Raw genomic sequence first — 20,236 nt, forward strand, 5'->3', positions numbered from 1 at the left:
GAATCAGGCCAAAGGTAGCCTTTGCAGCCTGTGGACTCCAAATGTTCCATCTCAGCCCTGTTTGAACAACACCAAAAATCCCCTGGTTAGCCATTGGGGCAAAAAGAAAGCATACTGTAATGTATTGATTTGCCCGATTTAACTGGCATCATTTTGATATGCTAACAGCCCCTAATGACTACAGTTTTCTCAACTGACTAAGGCACAGTCTATTCAGTCGCAGACTGTTGATGGTGATAACTGTGACCAATTTACTCAGAGAGTTTCTCTGTTCCTCTAAATGAAGCCAGCTATTCATTTTATTATGTATACTCTGATCAGTACATTCCCCTGAAGTATGGGCCAGACTGAGGGCACAGTCATATGTATCCATCTCTTGGAAAATGGAGCTTCATAATAGTATCAGAGCAGTGAAAATGGAGAACACATTTTGGTCTGGTGAAACAGAAGGCTTATAATTTTGCTTAGATCCAGACAAGCATTTCCCATTAAGATTTGAAATTCAAATTATCTATGATATAGATCAAATAATCTGCAGTCACTATGTATGGCAAAGCTGTATGCATCTGGGAAGCACAAAATAATTGCATTGTTCTTACAGTTTTAATTTTGTGTCTGAAAGATCAGTACTATCCCTGGAGCAAGATTGCTGGCATGAGACCTACTTTTTTTTCTTTTTAAAATTTTTTTTAGATTCTGTTTTATTTAAGTTTATGCTGGGTAATTTTTAAATGGCTTATAACTGAATTACTTTCATTCTGTTACTCATAAATCCCTTACTATCTACCCTTTTTTAATGGAAAAAAACGACTTGAACAGAGACCATTTATAAAATTATGTGCACAATAAATCTCAAATTTACACTTGTTTCATGTTTCAACTGATGATTTATATATATATAACTATCATTGTTTTGTGGTCTCTAGTTTATGTGGCACACTAAATCACCTTTTAAACATATTAACGACTAACATGACATTCAGTATGATCAGCAATTGCATTAAAAAAGGGGATAGTGTGACATACAGTTTTTGTTTCTTTATGAAAATTCATGACTATAACTTTTTTGATTAGAAGTGTTTAAATATTTTTCTTTTTTATGGCTGTGGAAGGTATAATGTTTTGAAACTGACATTTTAAAAACTCTAAACAACACTGCACTTTTAAAGTTCACCAGTTTTGTAGGTGATGTTACATATCTAAAATTTTAAATATCTCATTTTATAGGAAAGATCAATTCATGTGAAACAGATACTAGCTTTCCTTTTACTGTAAATGCTTTATTACTAGAATATGGCTAATACAGAGATTTTCCTCATCCAAGCAGTGTCTTATTTGTTAACAAAAAGAAAGCATTTTTTATCTTACATCCTCTTCCGTTTTTTATATATTAGCACTTTAAGTAAGAAACTTTTCCCAGTCGATGGTGATGACGCCTATGAAGTATAATTTGCACTGACTTTCTCCTGTGATAGTCTTAATCTCAGCACTTCTTAAGGAAGGCTGGTCAGCTGACTTAATGGGACTTCAAAAAGTTAGTCTTTATTGTCCATGATCATTAACAAGCTTAGAATAGTTGTTTGAACTGCTAAAAATTTGTTTTAAATTCTTTGGATTCTGTCCATTTTGTTTACGTGTATAAAGAGTATCATTTAAGAATGTTTTGAGGGACTCAGGAAAAATTTATACTGATATTATCTGGATTATTAATATTTTGCAGTGAAAACAAAAAGTGCTAGCTTTTTGTCTTATTATTACAGAATTTTAATAAATTTATTTTTAATATCCTTTGGTGACAGACATCACGGTGAACAAGTACGTAAAATTCATTGAGCTTAATTTAAGAACAATTAAAACAATTGTGACACTAATGAAAGTTTGCACAGAGATCAATTTAATACATTTGTTTCAAATTTTAGCTTGATTGCATATTGCGTTAGAACCCATTTGTCAAACAATAAAGCTTTCTGATTAGTTTGACCAAACATCAGGGCCACTTGCCTCTAAATCAAATCCTAAATAGATTAAAAGCCCAGTTCCCTTCGGTAAAAGTTCTCTCCCTTCCATGTCTCAACACTTTTCAAAACTAAAACAGCATTAAAGAACCATTTTACCTGTCAAGACGCTTTGTGGCACTGTAGTAAGAAATGTGAACAACTTAACATCTGCCACTGCTAAACCAGTCAAGTGTAGTTAACACTACAAGTGTAGTTAAAATTGGCTGGAGATTTTTCAGGCCAGTGGGGAGAGGCAGGAGCCCTTGCAAAGAACTGAGAAAATTAGAATTAAAGTGACATATCTTTTGCTTTTGTTTTTTTAAATAGACCGATTCGGGCTTGGCCAGGCAGGAAGAATACCTGGTTCTGTAAATGCCATGCGAGTTTTGAGCACAAGTACCGATCTTGAGGCTGCTGTTGCTGATGCTTTGGTAAGAGTCACAGTGTGTGTAGCGTCTCTTTAAATTACTCATCCACATTTTTCTGTCTTCACAGGAAATTGCCTCCAAATCGGGTTACTAAATCATCTTTGACACCCTTTAAAATTGTGTAAATTTATATTATTATTACTTTCTTCTTAGACTTTTATCTCTCTACATAGGTGAATATTGGCCTTACAAAAAAATATTAGCATCAAGAATTTCTTCTGTATTCCTCAGTATCAAGGAATTTTTGATGACATTGGGCTTCTCTGATGTCATTGGGCTTCTTTTTTTGTCTTTTTATCCATGTTTTTTTCCAGCATTTGTGTTTTCCATTCTGTTGCTTCTATTGCTTTACAGGCTTTGATGGCATAGCCTAAACATATCATTATAATAATAGGTAATAAAGTTTGTGGTTTGAAAATCTTGCATTTATTTCATTACCTCACTAGTTGCATATGATTTTTTGTTTATTTGATTTTTTTTTTAAATGGGGCCTTAAGTCATTATTTGAGGAAACTTTCCTAGGTTTTAAGATGAGCTCTTTGAGGATATGAAGCACTGATGGAATGTCTTTTTGCATCATTATAATGTAGTAGCTAAAAATCCATATTAAGTGATTAGAGATCCTTAAATTTGTGGTTATAGCAAAAAGTTCCTTGGTAGAATCAGCTTGTGGTCACATTGCTTTTTAAGATGCATTTCAGCTGGTAGTAACACAGCCTCTTGCATATTCTGGTTTATGTGCTCAGCATTTAAAATAGATATTCTTTTGAACTGTCTGATCTCTGGCCTTGCTTGTGCTGTTTTAAGATTTATCCTTTTCTAAGGAAAAAAGTATTATAATACCTTGCTTTCAGACCCTGAAGTTTTAAATCCAGCCATGGTTCATCTCATCAAAATTTTATAGTCTGTGGCTACAGAGTTTCTAACTTTCATCTCTTCCTGTCTCTCCCTCACTTATTCCTGCTCAGTCAGATCTTTTTGCAAGCATCTGTGAGCAAGCAGGTTGCCGCTCTCATAATGCTTTCCCTGTAAGCAAGGGCTTTCTGGCCAGCTCTATTCATCAGCCTTATATGTAGAAGGGCCTTTTTTCCTAGTAGGTACTGGAGTTCAGGATAACTGCTCTAACCACGACTTTAATTTAAGAGTCACGAGCTGGGACATAATTCTGTGAAGCTGTTTTTCTCCAAGGTGCAGGATTTCGAATCTGTCTCTTATTCATTTAGAGACCCTAGGAAGTGGAGGTCAGAGGGGTGGGAAACGATGGATGTGCAAAATCCTTAGTTAAATGGGACTTGCAGTTAAGGCGGAGGAGTTTCTTAGTTCTTTAAAGAACTGTGTAAGGGACTGTGTACAAAGTTCTGGGAGGCAGAATGGGACTTGGGAGTTAGAGCTGTGTCTTTACTTGACTTGGGCTTTTCTCTGAGCTCTAGCTCCCCTAATACTCATGCTGTCCTTACTGCTTTTTCTCCAAACTGCTTGGTTTCTCCGAGTGACCTGCTTCAGAAGAGAAAGCGCAGGAATGGTACACAGTCCTTACCTCACAGAATAGAAGCCCCAGGGCAGACAGGCTCTATCATAGAAATAGACAACAGAATTAATGGTGACTTTAGAGATGTATCTCAGTGGTATGTGGAGAGTTTTAGCAAAGAATTGTAGCATGTGCTGGAAGGTCTTAGAAGAGGTGTAGGAGGGTTAGGAAATGCCATTGTGAAAGCATTCTTTATTATTATTCGCTTGATGTGAATCGCTTGCTAACCTGTATTTTGGTTTGCTAAGATATGTTTTGCTGTACACTTTTGTTGCAAGAACAATCCCCACATATGCTTCTGACATAATTCTCTATGCTTTTTCCCCATCCTCAATATTTTCCTGCCTACAGCTGTTAGGAGACTCCAGGAGCAAGGTACCAGTGCTTTAACTTTTGTTTTACAACTTTATTTTTTCTGTTGCGAGTATATTTCCTTTAGAAGCTAGTGAAAGCAACGAAAAATACCGTGTTGTTTAGAAGTTTTGGTCTGAATTATGATATTGTTATATCTGGTGAAGCTTTCGTTAGTGATGGAATCAGTCATCTCTCACATTTGTTTTAGTATTTATTTTGAATGTCAAGCTCTGCTCCTTCTATTAGTGTTTATTTTATTTATTAACCCAGATTGTGTCCACTCTTATGTCATCTTTATTTCATGAATGGATTTATTTAACATTTTTCTTATTTTAGGACTCTAGTTTACGTATAAGATGATGATATAATTTATCATCCTAACAAGGATTCATTTGAGAGTGAAAGGAGGTGCTCTTAGTAATTATGCTGGACAGTAAGCATGAGGCAGAACTTTGCTGAGCAAGTTGTGATGAATGTACAAGCCATATTATTAGGAAATTACATTTGTATGGTTTAAGTCAATAACTATTTGTTTTACTCTTAGAAAAATTGTATTGTATCAATTTTATCAATTTTATATAGCTCTTGCTGTATTATTTATGGGTTTAATTTACAGTTTTCTATGCAGGGTAAGAGAAATGAATGAAGCAGATAATATAGTCTACAGGAAGCCTGTTTGTGTTGTAAAACTTAAGTAAGTCCTTAATAAAAGTGGCTCAGATAATTTAAGAATCCTTTTACATAGGATACTCTGCCACTGATGTTTCAGTTTCAGACTTTCTTAAGGAAGCATGAATACTGAAACAAATTTCCCAATAGACCATGCTCGAGATATATTGCTTCTGGTTGGGAAGGGGCTGGTGTGCCCACATGCTAGCAATGTGTCAGGTGCTGAGCCAGGTTATTTAACATATAATGCCACTTAATCCTCACAACAAGCTTGTGAGAGGTCTAATTATCATCATCTCAAAGGTGGGGAAGCTGAAACACAAGGATTAGGAGGCCTTCCAAAGTCACATAACCAGTCAGTGGTGGCAGCAGGATTACAGCCAACGTTTGTCTGACTGAAAAGTCCACTCACTAGACTAGAACCATACTCTTTCCTCTCTGCTACGGATTGCTCTGCTTATTACACCTATTGGAAGTCTGCTTTTCTGTTTTTATTTCCCTAATCTGTAAGCACAGGGAAAGTGTGATGCGTTCGCCTTATGTGTGTGTGTCTTTCTTTTTACATTTAACTTTTTGTTGTTGATTTTGTTTGCTGTGACTCATGGTTATTTCACCCTTCCATTTCTTCCTCTATCACCCCGATCCCTCATTGGATCTGGCAGAAGAAGCCCGTGAGGAGGAGATATGAGCCATATGGGATGTATTCTGATGATGATGCCAACAGCGATGCTTCGAGTGTCTGCTCTGAGCGTTCATATGGTTCCAGGAACGGTGGCATTCCCCATTATCTGCGGCAGACCGAGGATGTAGCAGAAGTTCTCAACCACTGTGCCAGTTCAAACTGGTCAGAGAGGAAAGAAGGGCTTCTAGGCCTGCAGAACTTACTGAAGAGCCAAAGAACACTTAGGTGAGGACAAGAGGCCAAGGCTGTGAGCTAAGTTTGTGTCTCATATTATACTCATCAGGGCCTTAACTGGATTCCCTGTCACCTGTGGAGTCCTCATGAAGCTCCAGGCGCTGGGGCAGGCACTAAAGGTGCTAAGACGACTAAGACCTAGACTTTGCCTTCCAGAGACTTTGAAATAGCTGGCAAATACTCTGTAATTTATTAGGTTTATAAAACATTTGGTTCACTTATGGTTCACATTTGTCAAGTAGATGTTATTTGAGAAGTCTTGGTACAGTTTGCAATTTAGGTAAAAAATAAAACAACCCTGCAGATTGGTACGGTTCATCACACTTTAGGGTTGTGAGTAAAATGATAGCAGTCTCAGTCTACAGTTTTTTAATACACATATGCATATATATAGCTTATAAATATGCATAGTAAGCAGGTACTAAAATGGATTCTCCAAAATAGTAACGGTATTATTTTTGCTTTTTTCTTTATGTTTCTGTATTTCACAAATTTTCTAAAATGAGCATGTATTGCACATACCAAAAAAGTGTGTGTTTATACCATATTTCATCAAATCTAAGGCATCATTGACACATTTTTATTTTATATCCCTCTAAAAAAAATGCTGCTTATTAAACCATGACAGTACTAGTTGTCATTGATTGTAAGATGAATCTCAAAATTACAGAGATACTAAAATGTGAAAAAGTGGACAACTTAGAATCCATGAAATATGGTGTATTCTATTATTTTGATAATTATTTTTAAGATAAATTGTGAGACTGGATACGTTTATGGTCGTAGATGGGTTCTGCAAAGCTAAGTGAGCATTGACTGATGAATCACTGTGCAGTAAGTGTGGCTCTCCAGTCTCAGTCTACCCTGCTCTCTTCGTGCCTGCCCGCTTTCCCCCATTATTCCATTCTGGTCTTGCGGGTGTCACAAGAAGTTTGTCATATGCCATTTGAAGTGCAGGTAGCCTCTGACATTCTAGTGATCTTTAAAAAAGCAAAATGAGGATGATTTGTCATGATTATTTTTCAAGAATCTCTTTAATTCTGGCAGTCTCGGTTTCTTGTTCTTAGTGTTTGCCAAGTATCCATTGAATAGTCTCTAGAAATCTATTGATTAACATTGATTTAATCAGGATTGCATGGTTGGTGATGATAAAGGATCATTGAACCAACTGTCTCATCTGTGTGAGGAGGGATTACTCAGGTCTGACTTGGGGAAGAGTTGACATTTCTAATCAAGCCTTGAAGTAAAATGAGACTCGGTAGCGCAGTTAAGGATAAGAAAAGCAAAGGGGCACTCATAAGAAATGAGTGTTTGCTTTGTCTCACGCTCAGCTGAGGCAGGATGTGGACTCTGCTTTCATCCTCTCAGCAGCTGTGTGAGGGAGCTCTTAGCCTTGTTGGACTGGTGTGGATGGAAAGGTGTCAGAGTCCTTTGTCTGCAACAGAACTGAGGTGAAAATCTACGTCTGTCTGACTCCAAAACACGTGCTTTTCCTAGTGTATCTCATTGCCTTTCACCTGTGGCAGGTGGAAAACAGACCTGGAATGAAATGAACAGGATTTAGCTCATGGCTTTGCCACTTCCACATATGTGAACTTAGGTGATCACTCTCTGAGATTCAGTTTCTTCATTTAAAAATGAGAACAAAACTATCATGATTTTATATTCCTATTTAATGTCATCATGAATTAAATGAGATAATTCATTTGTGAAAAAAACTTTGTTATATAAAAATTATATAAAGCTTACGTAGTTGACAAATAAAAGGGTTTTTAAAAGCGAAGCTATAAATAATGTGTTGACTTACTAAGTTTTTTAAGTTCATTTGTTTCCGTCTAATTTTCTTTAGTCGAGTAGAATTGAAAAGATTGTGTGAGATCTTCACCCGAATGTTTGCTGACCCTCATAGCAAGGTGAGTCTGGGAGTCATGCTCTTACGTCTTCCTCTCTGCATGCCTCTGTGAGCTGTATAATGTCCTACTGCAGAGTGAGAGAGAGTTCCCCAAGTGCAGTTTAGACCTTACAGATTTAACACTAATTTCAGCAATAGTTTGTTACATCTTTTAAAAACGGAATTCTCGGAAACTTCAAATGTCCATAAAACTTTAAGTTAAATAAAGTGCATTTCAAGTAAAAGTTATGGAGAGAATCAAACATAGTTCGTTCATTCAGCAGATGTTTTTGGGTACCTCCTGTTAGCCAAACAGTGGGCTAGGTGCTAGACTGTAACATTGTATTGTAACATAGTGCCTTTTTTTAAAAGTTGCAGTAATGAAGAAAATAATCAAGTATATAATTATTTGTTTATATCCCATGTGGGATTTGTCTATATAGAACAGGATAGAAAAATGGAAGCATTATGTAATGAATTTATTGGAAAACCAGGTTATTTCTCCAAATAGAATTTTGCTGTCCCCAAGAACTTGCTGGATGGTGGCCACTTAGCTGGTGCCCACACTTTGTCGGGCCCAAGGAGAGCCCTGAGCCTGAGGACTGTCTTTTTGACAAAGGAATCCCTGCCGAGGGGATAACACCCAGGCATGAGGGACAAGGCCCTTTCTAGCAGTGCTGCTGAGACAGGGACCCTTTAAAAAAGTTTACTTGGAGTCTAGATTTTAAGTAAATACATTTGTTTTAGAGGAAGCCTTTAGAGACTGTTAGATGCTTTTAAAGAGTGAAAACGGGATGACGATATCAGGAAAGTTAAAGAGTGGATTAAGGATAGAAACTAAACTGTAGAAATTGACAGAACCTTAATCAGAATAAGCAAATCTTAAAAGCTTGACATGTAGGATTTAACTATCTTGTGCTGCAGTTTTCCTATTAAAAATGATCTCTTCTAAAGCTTACTGGGAGAAAGACACCTGTGATGGCCAGAAAGTCCAGCCAGTTATTGTGAGCTCCCTTCTTTTGCTACCCTTTCTTCTTCATAGGAATTGTCCTTGAAGTGTCAAACATCTATCCATCCATCCAATCATTCAACGTTTACCGAGTACCCACTCTGGGCTAGGGATACAGAAAACAGCTAATGACCCCTGCCTTTTGAGATGCTCACGGGAGGCATAGGAGAATGAATGCAGGGGCTCTCCCCCTTTTTGGCAACAGTTCTCCTCAGTATGAGTCTTGAAGCATGTCTTAAAGTTCCTCTTGTGACCCTCACAGCAAGGTTAACATTAACAATATTAATAAAATCCAAGAAAGGTTGAGTTTGAGGGCCATGTAGATATCCAACCATGTAATTATCAAGATTTTTCTTGAAGATAGTGTTAAAAGCAGCAAGATTTAAAGAATAAGAATAAGGTTCGTAAGATTTATAGCATAAGGGATGTTAGATGGTTTTGGACATTGATGAAATTTCTGTTACCTGTCACCTCTAGATTGCTGATTCAGAACCAGAATGTGAGGATAAAGAAGGAAATTTGTTTCCATCAGAAGGCTCTTGTACAGTGAGTTTGCAGGTCTCAGTTTAGTTCGTATTTGCTAGCTGCCTCTGAGCTGAGCCAGGAATCCCACAGCTGGGGCTCACTGACTCTTTTCATAGCTATCTCACGGGAGACCCCTGGTGGTTAATAGTTGCTGTGCTAGAACTGAGTAGGTATGTGATAGCTGGGTTGTCCCAGGAGAGCAAGACTCCTTAACCAAGTAGGGGTACAGTGCTGCTTCTCTCTGAAATCCGCTCAGGGGTGTTCCAGTGTCTGTGGTCTGTCGCACCTTAGACAGCAGTAGCGATTACACAGCGGCAGGGGAATTATGTGAGCCGCCAGTGTCTTTTATCCTAAGCCGTAGTCTTTTATAAAGATTCTTATGCCTTTTGTAAAACCTTTTTATAAAGATACTACTTTATAATATCTGAATTGGCTTATATCAAAATAGATGACTAAAATAAAAAGCAGTATATACAAAGGGTTTTTCCCCTCATCTTATAATAGTATTTGTTGAATGCAAGATGATAAACAATAATAGTATAGAATTATGATGGTTAAAAGATTTTTTTTAAATGAAAGAAATAAAGAAAAGCCTCCAGGATTACACTGATATTTTTCATCCAAGTTAATTTCTCTCTGTACTGAATTTTAAAGGCATATCGAGGGAGGGGAGAATATTTTATCAGTTTGCAGCTTTTCAGGTCTTTTTAGAAACTGCATGAAAATGGTATTAATTCACTGTGGACTAACATGGAATTTGTTTTGTTGCATGACCTGGTTTGCTGTGGAATTCACAACAGAGAGTAAGTTCCAATCTTTTTTTCTTTATCTATTTTCTTTAATACATTTGCCTTCTATAATATGACTAGGTGTTAACAATGTTAACCTAAGTTATGAGAGTCTGGGCAAAGCCAGTATGGGCAAATTTACTGTTTTGGAGACTTTGGAGGAAATTAAAGGTAAATGTGTGAAATATTTGGTTTTCATTTGTGTCTAGGTTTTCAGCATGTTTTTGGAGACTCTTGTGGATTTTATAATAATTCATAAGGATGACTTGCAAGACTGGCTTTTTGTTCTTCTCACACAATTACTTAAGAAAATGGGTGCAGATTTACTTGGATCTGTGCAAGCAAAAGTTCAGAAGGCTCTAGATGTCACAAGGTAAGTGTTTAGGGGTTAGACAATTTTTTTCCCAGCTTTTGAGGTATAATTGACATATAATGTTCCGTAAGTTAACACATTAGTTAACACATCCTTCACCTCACACAATTACCATTTTTTTGTTGTTGCCGTGGTGAGAACATTAAGATCTATTCTCTTAGCAACTTTCAGGTGTCCAATACAGTATTGTTAATTATAGTCACCATACTATACATTAGATCCCTCAGAACTTATTCATGTTGTAACTGGAAGTTTGTACCCTTTGACCAACATCTTCCATTTCTCCCACCCCTCAGTCCCTGGTAACCACCATTCTGCTCTATTTCTTTGAGTTTGGCTTTCTTTGTTTTCTTAAGATTCCACATATAAGCCAGATCATATGGTACTTGTCTTTTTCTGTTTGGCTTATTTCACTTAGCACACTGCCTTTGGGGTTCATCCATGTTGTCACAAGTGGCATAATTGCCTTCTTTTTCACAACTGAATAATATTCCGTTGGTTATATACACCACGTTTCCATCTTGGCTGTTGCAAATAACACTACACTAAACATGGGATTAGATATCTCTTTGAGATAATGATTTCATTTGCTTTGGATATACGCTCAGAAGTGAAATTGCGGGATCATATGGTAGTTTATTTTTAATTTTTCAAGGAACCTCTGTGCTGTTTTCCAGAGTGCCTGTACCAATTTACGTTCCTCCCAACATTGCATGAAGGTTCCCTTTTCTCCACACCTTCACCAACACTTATCTCTTATCTTTTGGAGAATAGCTATTCTTACAGGCATGAGACGATATCTCATTGTGGTTTTGCTTTGCCTTTCCCTGGTGATTAGTGATTTTGAGCACCTTTTTGTATACTTGTTGGCCATTTATATGTCATCTTTGGGAAAGTGTCTGTCTATTCAGGGGGCTACACCTTTTTGACATTCTAAGACTGTTGTAGGTGGTTTCTTGCCATTCTTTTCTTTTACCCATGGTTTTTGTCACCCGCTTGAATATCTGCTCTCTTATTCAGTTCCCACATTCTCTTGTTAACGTATTTGTTGAAATGTCCCACCAATCCGTGAGATGAAATACCCATATCTTCCTTGAGTTGGCATTATTTTTGTGAATGCCTAAGACAAATGTGAAAAGAAATGTAAAACTTTGAAAATTGATTCTCTTCTCTTTAAAAGTCACTTTAGAATATTTATTTACATTCTTCTGAAGACCTCAGTATTTTTAATACTTCAATTTCTTATAAGTCACAGAAGAAGTTTTTCTATCTATGATGATATCGTCTATGTATGATGTAGGGTTCCCATTCATTCAGAAACAGTCTCTACTGATAATTCATTGGCTCAGAGATTGATATCACGCTTACTGTAGTTGTAACCCTTCTAGCTGTGATGAGAAAAGAAAAGCTGCCGAGACTCAGAGAAGTGTGAAAAGCTAACTGTATGCTGTCATTATTTAGAAACCTCTTAGCTGTTGCTTGGGCAATTGTAAGTCCTCAACATAGAAGTATTAGCATTAAGTGATCTCAAAAGACACTTTGCAATAATGTCTTGGTTGTGTTTTGGTGGAAGATAGAGGCGAATGTGCCAGATCAATGACTTTTTAAAAGGATAAATAAATGACTCCTGGTCACTCAGAAAATTATCATCAGCGCAGTAACTTTTATATGACCCAGTTACTACAAACTGGAATATTACTAGGTATCATAGGATTTTCAGAATGGAAGGACGTTTCTCATTTTATTAGAAAGCAGAGACTTTGACTTGACTTGCCCAGAGTTCCATTCGCGTCAGTGGCGTTCTGGAAGCTAGAATCCAGGATTGCTGATCATTGCTCTGTGCCTGTTCCTATTACTGCAGGCTGGCCTGTGGTCTTGCATCTTCCTCTCCTGCAGGAGAGTGTGGATAATATTAGTGCCTTTTCTTTCTTCTCTGGCTGCCTCTGCTGACAGTAGCATACCCTGCCCTGCCATCAGCCCCGATGTGTGCATCTATTAGGTGTCTCTGACTTCCAAGCATGAGTTTGTTCCTCTACACTATAGTGCCAACTGTATTTCACTGCCATAGAATTTTATTATTCAAATAGATTTCCCTTTTCATTTTCAGTGAACTCAGTGTAATATAGTATATTTGCAATAAGGCTTTCAAACACCGTTCCTCCTTTGGATGGTTAAGTTCAGTGGAATAAGGGAACATTCCTATACACCAGTATACCAATGGATTTGTAAAGGTTTAGCCAGGGGTTGACTAGAGGGGCTAGGCTGACCCAGCTGATAATAAATGAGTGAAGTAGATAGGAGAGAAGGTTATGTGATGGGCTGGAGAGCTGCAGTCAGTTGTGGCCATGTTGGGATGTGGGCCCAGTGTACCAGACTTTTCAATAAAGGTCAGCAATGTGGATTAAGGCAACACGTTTAAGGTTTCTTTTTAATGACACTTTGAAAGCCAAATCAAACATTTGTGAGCCAGACTTGGTTTATAGCTGGCTTGCTTTATTTAGGTGAATTTATGAATGGCAAGGTACATTTCAGATTTTTAGGGATGGTGGCAATATCTTATGTTTAAACTTTGGTGATTAAGGAAAACAATTCTGCCCTCATGTTAATTTTTCTGGATGCCTCTTTCCTTCAAGAATCCCATTCTTGGGGCCGGCCCTGTGGCTGAGTGGTTAAGTGCACGCACTCCTGTTTGGAGGCCCAGGGTTTCACTGGTTCGGATCCTGGGTGCAGACATGGCACCACTCATCAGGCCACGCTGAGGCAGCATCCCATATGTCACAACTAGAAGGACCCACAACTAAAATGTACAACTGTGTACTGGGGGGACTTGGGGAGAAAAAGCAGAAGAAAAGGAAAAAAGGAATCCCATCCTCAGTCGATTTGGTCTAAGTCGCTAAAGCATATTCCTTATTCCAATTTTCTCAGCAGCTGAGCTGTAGAGCTGCTTAAGCTTGTGGATTAGTCAGTGAGTATTGAGGGAGTCTCAGAGATGGCTGAGAGCTGTTCCTCAGGTAGTAGACCTGATTGTGAATCTGCCTGTTTCCTTTGCCTGTGCTTAACAGCAGGACACATTTCTAGGTTAAATACACCAGTCACTTAAATGTATTCTCCTTTCTCCCCTTGCTGTAGAAGAAAGGAGAAGCATTTTGTGTGTGGTTTGTTGACATTGTTTCTTTAGTTTTTAGCCAGAATGAGTCACTTAAATCATGTATACTAGATTGTTGCTTCCAGAAGTGGTCCTCATAGCTTCCTGGATACAAATAGATGGGGGAGAAAAGGATGTGTTATTGGGTCAAGTTTACTTTTTATTAGTAATTATAATGATGGTAGTACCAGTACCTAGTATGTGCAGTGCACTTTATATTTTTCTTGAATTATTTCGTTTAAATTTTATATCAGTCTTATCATTTTATAGATTTGATCCTGCATGCCTGTTCTTCTTGCTATAGTTTTATAGATTGGAAAGAGTCTCTAAGAGAGTCCAAAGAAAGCAATGCAATCACTCAGCTTCAATTGTAATAGATGTTTAGATTGCATTATCTTTCTTGTTAGTAATGAAGGGTACGTCTGAGTTATCCACATGGGCTCCATTATGTGATTTGAAACTAATACTAGTAATTGCAGCATTTTAAGGGAGAGAGAACTGACCAAGAGCCCTCAGGGTTACTCATTTGGATCAAAGGTATGAGATGACTACGAGAAATGGGATCTGAACAGGCAAGAAATGGAGCAGGAGAGGGACTCCTAGGGCCCCAGGCTTCTGTGTCTGTTTTGTAGCTGGATGGGGAGATGGGGGATTTTTCTGACAGAGAATCCTACAGGCGCTCTTCTGTGGTGACTGTAGAAAACAGAGATCATAAGCAGTTACCCAGCTAGGACCAAGGAGGACAATGCAGTGAGCTTGAGCAAGGTCAGCTGTGAGCAGCCGAGTCAGCATGTAAAACTAAGATTTGGGAATTGGAAGTATTTTTTTGTGTGTAAGCAATATTCGTAAAGGTAGCTGGAGAGAAGATGAGCAGATCCCTAGCAGGCAGGTAGGAGTCTCTTCCCTAGTTTATTGCTTGCTCTTAATTTTTCAAATAGCACACTCAGGGTAAGTGTAGCATATGTTTTGGGACTTGTAACAAGATTTCTCTGTTTTCTAAATTTTCTGTATAATGTATATTACTTTAGTATTTAAATAAAATGAAAAGTACTGTTTAAAAAATGTGAACAGGCTTGCTTTTACTTACATTAGAGTAATCTACAACAGTATATTTTTGTTTCTTATATGGTTTTACATTGTTTTTTGTAGTAAATCTTTTAAAAACAGCACTTTCTTCTTTTTTTAAACCTAGGGACTCCTTTCCATTTGATCAACAATTTAACATTTTGATGAGATTTATTGTGGATCAAACACAAACTCCTAACCTCAAGGTTGGTAACTATTTGTCATTACAGTGCAACCTCTAGAAGTCAACTGTGCTGCAAATTTGCTTTTTTATACATGATTTATATTTGGCTATTATGAATAAATCTACTGTGAGCATTCTTTTACAACTCTTTATAGATGTGTTTCCATTTCTCTTCATTTAGTACCTAGTAGAGAAGTTGCTGGTTTATTGGGTAGGTTTATGTTTAACTTTATTTAAACTGCTCAGATGGTTGTACCATATTATATTCCTACCAGCAATGTATGGGAGCTCCAAGTGTTCCATATCCTTACCAACATTTGGGTATTATTACTATTTTTTACAATTAATATTTAAACTAGAAAATTCTGATGTGTTGAGATAGGTATCTTATTGGAATGTTTTTAATATTAACATTCTAACACATGAAAATTAGTTATATATTTTTGAAACTCATACTTGTAATAACAAAACTAAATTTGAGGGAGGATGTGTGTCAATTTGAATTAGGTCATATACATCATCTATTGTTTGATTATTAACTTTTGTTGGAATTTTAGGATAGGCCCAATAAATAATTACCCTTTTCTCCTGAGGTCAAAACTACTTGAGACATCAATGGAGAAGTTAGGACAGAATATCAGCTTAATTACTGAAAATGCTACCTTGCAAGACATGACCTAGGGTGGCTAAAAAACAAAACTAAATACAGAGTTGTACTTGTGCCCCCTTCCAAGCCCCCCCACCCACAGTCAATGGCAGAGCTGGAAATCCCACAGCCTCCCCATGTGACTGCTGCCCTGTAGGTATCTTGCAGCATACGTGAATTGCAGAGCACGCCTTCTTTGCAGGCACGACAATCTAAAAATGAAGAGGATTAAGCTGCATGTCACTCTTCTTGTTCCCAAATTTACCTGTCAGTTACTTCATGCTTTTTTCCTGATGGATGTTACTCCACATGGACACATAAATCCAGGAGAAAGGAGGTGTCCCCTGAGTAGTCTTTATTTTTCTCTGATCACTAGTTAAGAATTCTATTCAAAGATTCATAAAATTTGCTTAATGTTTATAATAATTGGATCTTTCAGGTCAAAGTTGCGATCCTGAAGTACATTGAGTCTCTTGCCAGGCAGATGGATCCGACAGATTTTGTAAACTCTAGTGAGACAAGGCTTGCTGTTTCTAGAATTATAACCTGGACAACAGAACCAAAGAGTTCAGACGTGAGAAAGGTATGTCCAAGAGAGCCAAAGTACAGCTTTAATTACAAACTGTCCTTAGGCATGTGTTAGAAAAAGAAATTTATTTAGAAAGATGCAAACCACCCCACGCAGCTACATGCAAGCCTTTATCACTCCTTTTCTCTGAAAACTAAGACTTTGCTCGTCTCCATTTCTTCTCTCTTCAGATCTTCCTAGGTCCAGTCTTTGAATATCAAAAGGAAAATCTGAAATCTTATATGATCAGTTCATGGTTTTCTTAGGCATCTATTTTATATGTTTTTTAATGTGAAAGCACTAGTGGTGTAGTGTCTCTTACAAGGACATTGATTTTCCTTATATCAGTTTTGTGACATGTACTTTTGAAGATGGAATTGCAGATCTAAGGCCACCTGGCCATAAGGTCACTAATAGCAAAGTGTGGTTTAGAGTTTGTGAAGATATAATGAGTTCTTGAATTTAACAAGAGCAAAAAAACTTCTGATTATGTACCACACTTAGAACATATTCTCTTTGGTTTGGGGATTGAGGTGCAGAGGTAGAATTCCGATTTTTGAGACCCCCTAAAACCAAGGTGTTTGTTGTTTTATTGGTTTTTTAATTAGCTGAAGAGAAAGATTTGCTCCTTTCTTCTGAAATGGCACATTGAGAGGCATATAACATAGTAAGGAGCACAGGATAGTTATTTCTATTACTAGGGAGTATTCTGCCTTAGGACTATTACGAAGATTAGTCAATATATATAAAGCATTTAATTGATTCCTGACACATTGTAAGTACACAAGTACAAGTTATTATTGTGTTTGGTGTTTCTGTTATTCTCTTCCTGTCAGTGTCATGTTCTTCTATGCTTGCGTTTCACACGTGACCATTATTCTTTTACTTTATATATAAACTAGCTAGCCTTTATAAAGTGCTTTTAAAAGCCAGATTTTTCAGTTCTGCTTTCAGACTAAAAGTACTTGATTTTGGTTATTTGTGTATAATCACGAACCTCCCATGTTTTTTCTGTACTGTAATACTCCTTCCACAGCCATGCCTACCAATGTAGTCCTTTGGCCTTGGAGCAGAGTTGATAATGTGGACCACTTGTGTCCAGGGAGGGAAGAAGGAACGGATGTTCCAAGCAGTAGTTAGCAAGGTTGGTATATTTCCAAGTGCAGATGAACACTTAGCTCCTCTAATGGAGCTCGAGCAGGGGAACCAGAGTTAGCTGAGAGATTTCTTTGGAAGGATCATAGTTGATATAGTTCTGGCATCCATTGTAGAGTAATAAACTAACTTGTCCAAGGTCAAAGGAACAAGGACAAATCTTATTAAACCACTCATTGAAAATTGTTGTTCTCATATTAACTGATTCATGATCCTTTTTTAGAATTTCTCAACACTTATCAAAAGAGCATTTCATTGGCAACCTTTAATTTAACCATTAAGCCAGTTTTGGATTAGGGAGGTGCAGTGGGAGGTGGTTGAATGGTTTGTTTGATTTGAACTTCAGAAACAGATATTTCTGTTAGAATTTTCAAGGTCACATGATCAACCAAGAAATACAAAAGCCTTAAGTACGGCTTTCTATCTTTAGTCATAACATGTAAATGTGTGTATGTCTATGTATGTGCTTTTGTAATTGAATGTTACTTAAGTTTTCCCTCCTGTGGGGCTGAAATATATTTTAGACATGCACATTACTATGATTGGGGCCTGTATGGGAGCGACTAACTTTGATCATATTTGTCCACTTTCTTTGGACATGCACATTAATGCACTAAAGATACCCTTACCTGTCTATTTTAAATAATCTTTCATTTGCAGAGTTATTAAAATTTTCTATCAGGTGCTAGGGAAATCTTGATGATTTAAAAGCAGTTTGTGATCATGAAACAAGTTCTCTGGGTGGGGTCCTGCTTTAATTTCTTAAGAGTTGGCTGAGTTATTTTCTAAATACTAGAAGAGCCCATCAGTCAGAAATCCATGCAGTAAATTCTCACATTGGCCTCATCCCTGGAGACTATGAATTTTATGCAAACAATACTTGGGGAGTTTGCAGACAGTGTAATTCATTCTCCCTATCTATGTGATCACATTTGGGAAATCACTTTAGAAACACTTTAAGCTGCTAAAACTCTGATTTGTTGACTTTAGCATTTTAATAGTTTGTTTCCCTTTTTATCTCAGTGTTTTGGGGTGTTTCATATTGGAGAGAGAGGGGTATTTAAATATTTAAGATGTTTTGAAAAGGAGGGAAGAAGCACAAGCGAAACCAGAACACAAGCCAGTCACCAGTGAAGTGTGCTCACCAGGCTGAAAGTGATGGGGCCTGGATGGAAAAGCCGCACCGGGCTGTCACTGGCTTGCTTTATTCCAGAAGGAAGCTTTCTCATTTTCTAAGTGTGGGAGTTCTGACTAGTGTTGCTCAAACGAAAACAGAAGTCCACTAGACCTTTCTTAATGCACTGTGTTTGTGTTAAGATAATGTATCAACGGTAGACAGTTTGACCTCTATTTGACTGCTACCCTCTGCCACTTGTTTAGCAGTGTGAGCAAGTAATTTAACCTGTGAATTCTTGTTTATTATTTGTAAGATGAGAAGAGTAACACTTGCCTCAAGCATTGTTAGGAGGACTAATTGCAATAAAGTATATAAAAATATAGGTAAACATTACTTCCTTTGCTGTTGTAGCTCCTGCTATTATTGTTTTGAAGGCTGTTTTGGTTTTGCTCTGCTGCTCTTGGTGGAATAAATTGCGAACCAAATTTTTTCCAGTATTAGGAAATTTTTTTCCCACCAATCAAAAGGACTGTGGTAATGACAATGGAATTTTTAATGGTATATTTATGTTTTTAGGATCAGAGTCCCTGTATGTTTGCTGCTTCTATGTGATTCTCTAACATTTAGCACCTGCTTTTGTCAGGTGAAATAATAGATTTAGCCTCCAAATGTTGTTTTGAGAAATGTAGGAAATGAAGACCTGGCAGAAAAAACCTAGAAAGTATAAAGATGTTGTTGCCTGGATCAGGAAAGTATATAAATAGCCTTCAGAAGTTGAAATTTCTAATTGAAAAATCTCTGATTATAGATAGGCAGCATGGCCTAATCTAAAAGCTAAGAATTTTTTCATCAAATAAGATTTGAATCTCAGCTTAACTATGCCTGTGTTTTTCAAGTCTCGTTTTGACTTCTTTGATCTTCCATTTCATCACATAAAGCAAGAATACGACTATTTCCAGGAATGGTTATGATTATTAAGGTCCTAGCACATGATTGAGGTTTGAAACTGGTAGTTACTATTATTTATTATTAGCATTCTTAGTTTTAGAGTATGTTTACCTAGACGGCTTCATAAAAGAATCCAAACACTTCTACAGCTTACAAATAACCATGGTTTAAGTACTTGCTTCTTCCTCTGATCAAATCCTCCACCTTTCCTGTTTGTCAGTCCCCGCTTCAGCGTAGTCGAGTAGGTGAGGATTTCCCCACTAGGGCAGCTTCATCCTGCTCTGGGCCTGGAGAAGGAAACTTGGAAGAAAATTGTAAACAGGTAGATTTAAAACTGTGTACTGATTTGAAAAAAGACACTTCGCTGTTTGCATTTTAGATTATTAATACTGATTACCCTTGTGAAGACACTGAGATTTTGAAGAACCTAAAATTAATATACTACTACGTGAGTGTATGTGTATGTGCCTGTGAAAATGTTTGTGTTTTGGTATGTTTTATGATTAACTACCTTCTCAAAGAAATAGCCATGTTGAGTGTAGACCTTTACCATATTTTAATGGAATACTGAATGAAGGAAAGATACTAAATAAATTCTAAGGTTTTGAAATACCTTCTCTTTGGTGATTTTCTAAAGCAATGCTAATGGCAATCTGAAGGGAGCGGTGATAGTTGTTTAATAGATTAGAAACGCCTCTTCCTTGGAAATTTTAAGTTTTCCCCAATTAATACCGTCACTGAAGCATATGTCAAAGCTTTCCGATCTCCTGTCCAGAAGAATTCTTTTCTGCTGTAAGCTACGCAGCATTCAAAGCAGTCAGTCGCCTTGGGAGTTCTTTTCAGGCAGTAGCAGTAAGGTTTGAAGAACCTTCTACTTTTACTCTCATCCCCCAAATCCTACTATAGGGGCATGAGTGGGAATCATTTCAT

General features: G+C 37.3%; 1 protein-coding gene across 24 annotated transcripts in view; it reads left to right on the forward strand.

The window, feature by feature from the left end:
* The window catches only part of CLASP1 (cytoplasmic linker associated protein 1), a 255,693-nt gene that overhangs the window by 187,444 nt on the left and 48,013 nt on the right, over positions 1 to 20,236 (forward strand). For 8 of the 24 annotated variants that reach the window (XM_070507429.1, XM_070507435.1, XM_070507427.1 and 5 more), the window contains 8 exons: positions 2,325 to 2,428; positions 4,305 to 4,328; positions 5,639 to 5,883; positions 7,742 to 7,805; positions 10,315 to 10,478; positions 14,816 to 14,894; positions 15,958 to 16,101; positions 19,527 to 19,628. In XM_070507429.1, the coding sequence (XP_070363530.1) occupies positions 2,325 to 2,428; positions 4,305 to 4,328; positions 5,639 to 5,883; positions 7,742 to 7,805; positions 10,315 to 10,478; positions 14,816 to 14,894; positions 15,958 to 16,101; positions 19,527 to 19,628 (926 nt within the window). The remainder of the gene's footprint in view (positions 1 to 2,324; positions 2,429 to 4,304; positions 4,329 to 5,638; positions 5,884 to 7,741; positions 7,806 to 10,314; positions 10,479 to 14,815; positions 14,895 to 15,957; positions 16,102 to 19,526; positions 19,629 to 20,236) is intronic. The other 16 variants (XM_070507431.1, XM_070507436.1, XM_070507428.1 and 13 more) reach the window with 3 other exon arrangements.

This window comes from Equus asinus, chromosome 4 (genome assembly GCF_041296235.1).
Source record: "Equus asinus isolate D_3611 breed Donkey chromosome 4, EquAss-T2T_v2, whole genome shotgun sequence".
NCBI classification, from domain to species: Eukaryota; Metazoa; Chordata; class Mammalia; order Perissodactyla; family Equidae; genus Equus; species Equus asinus.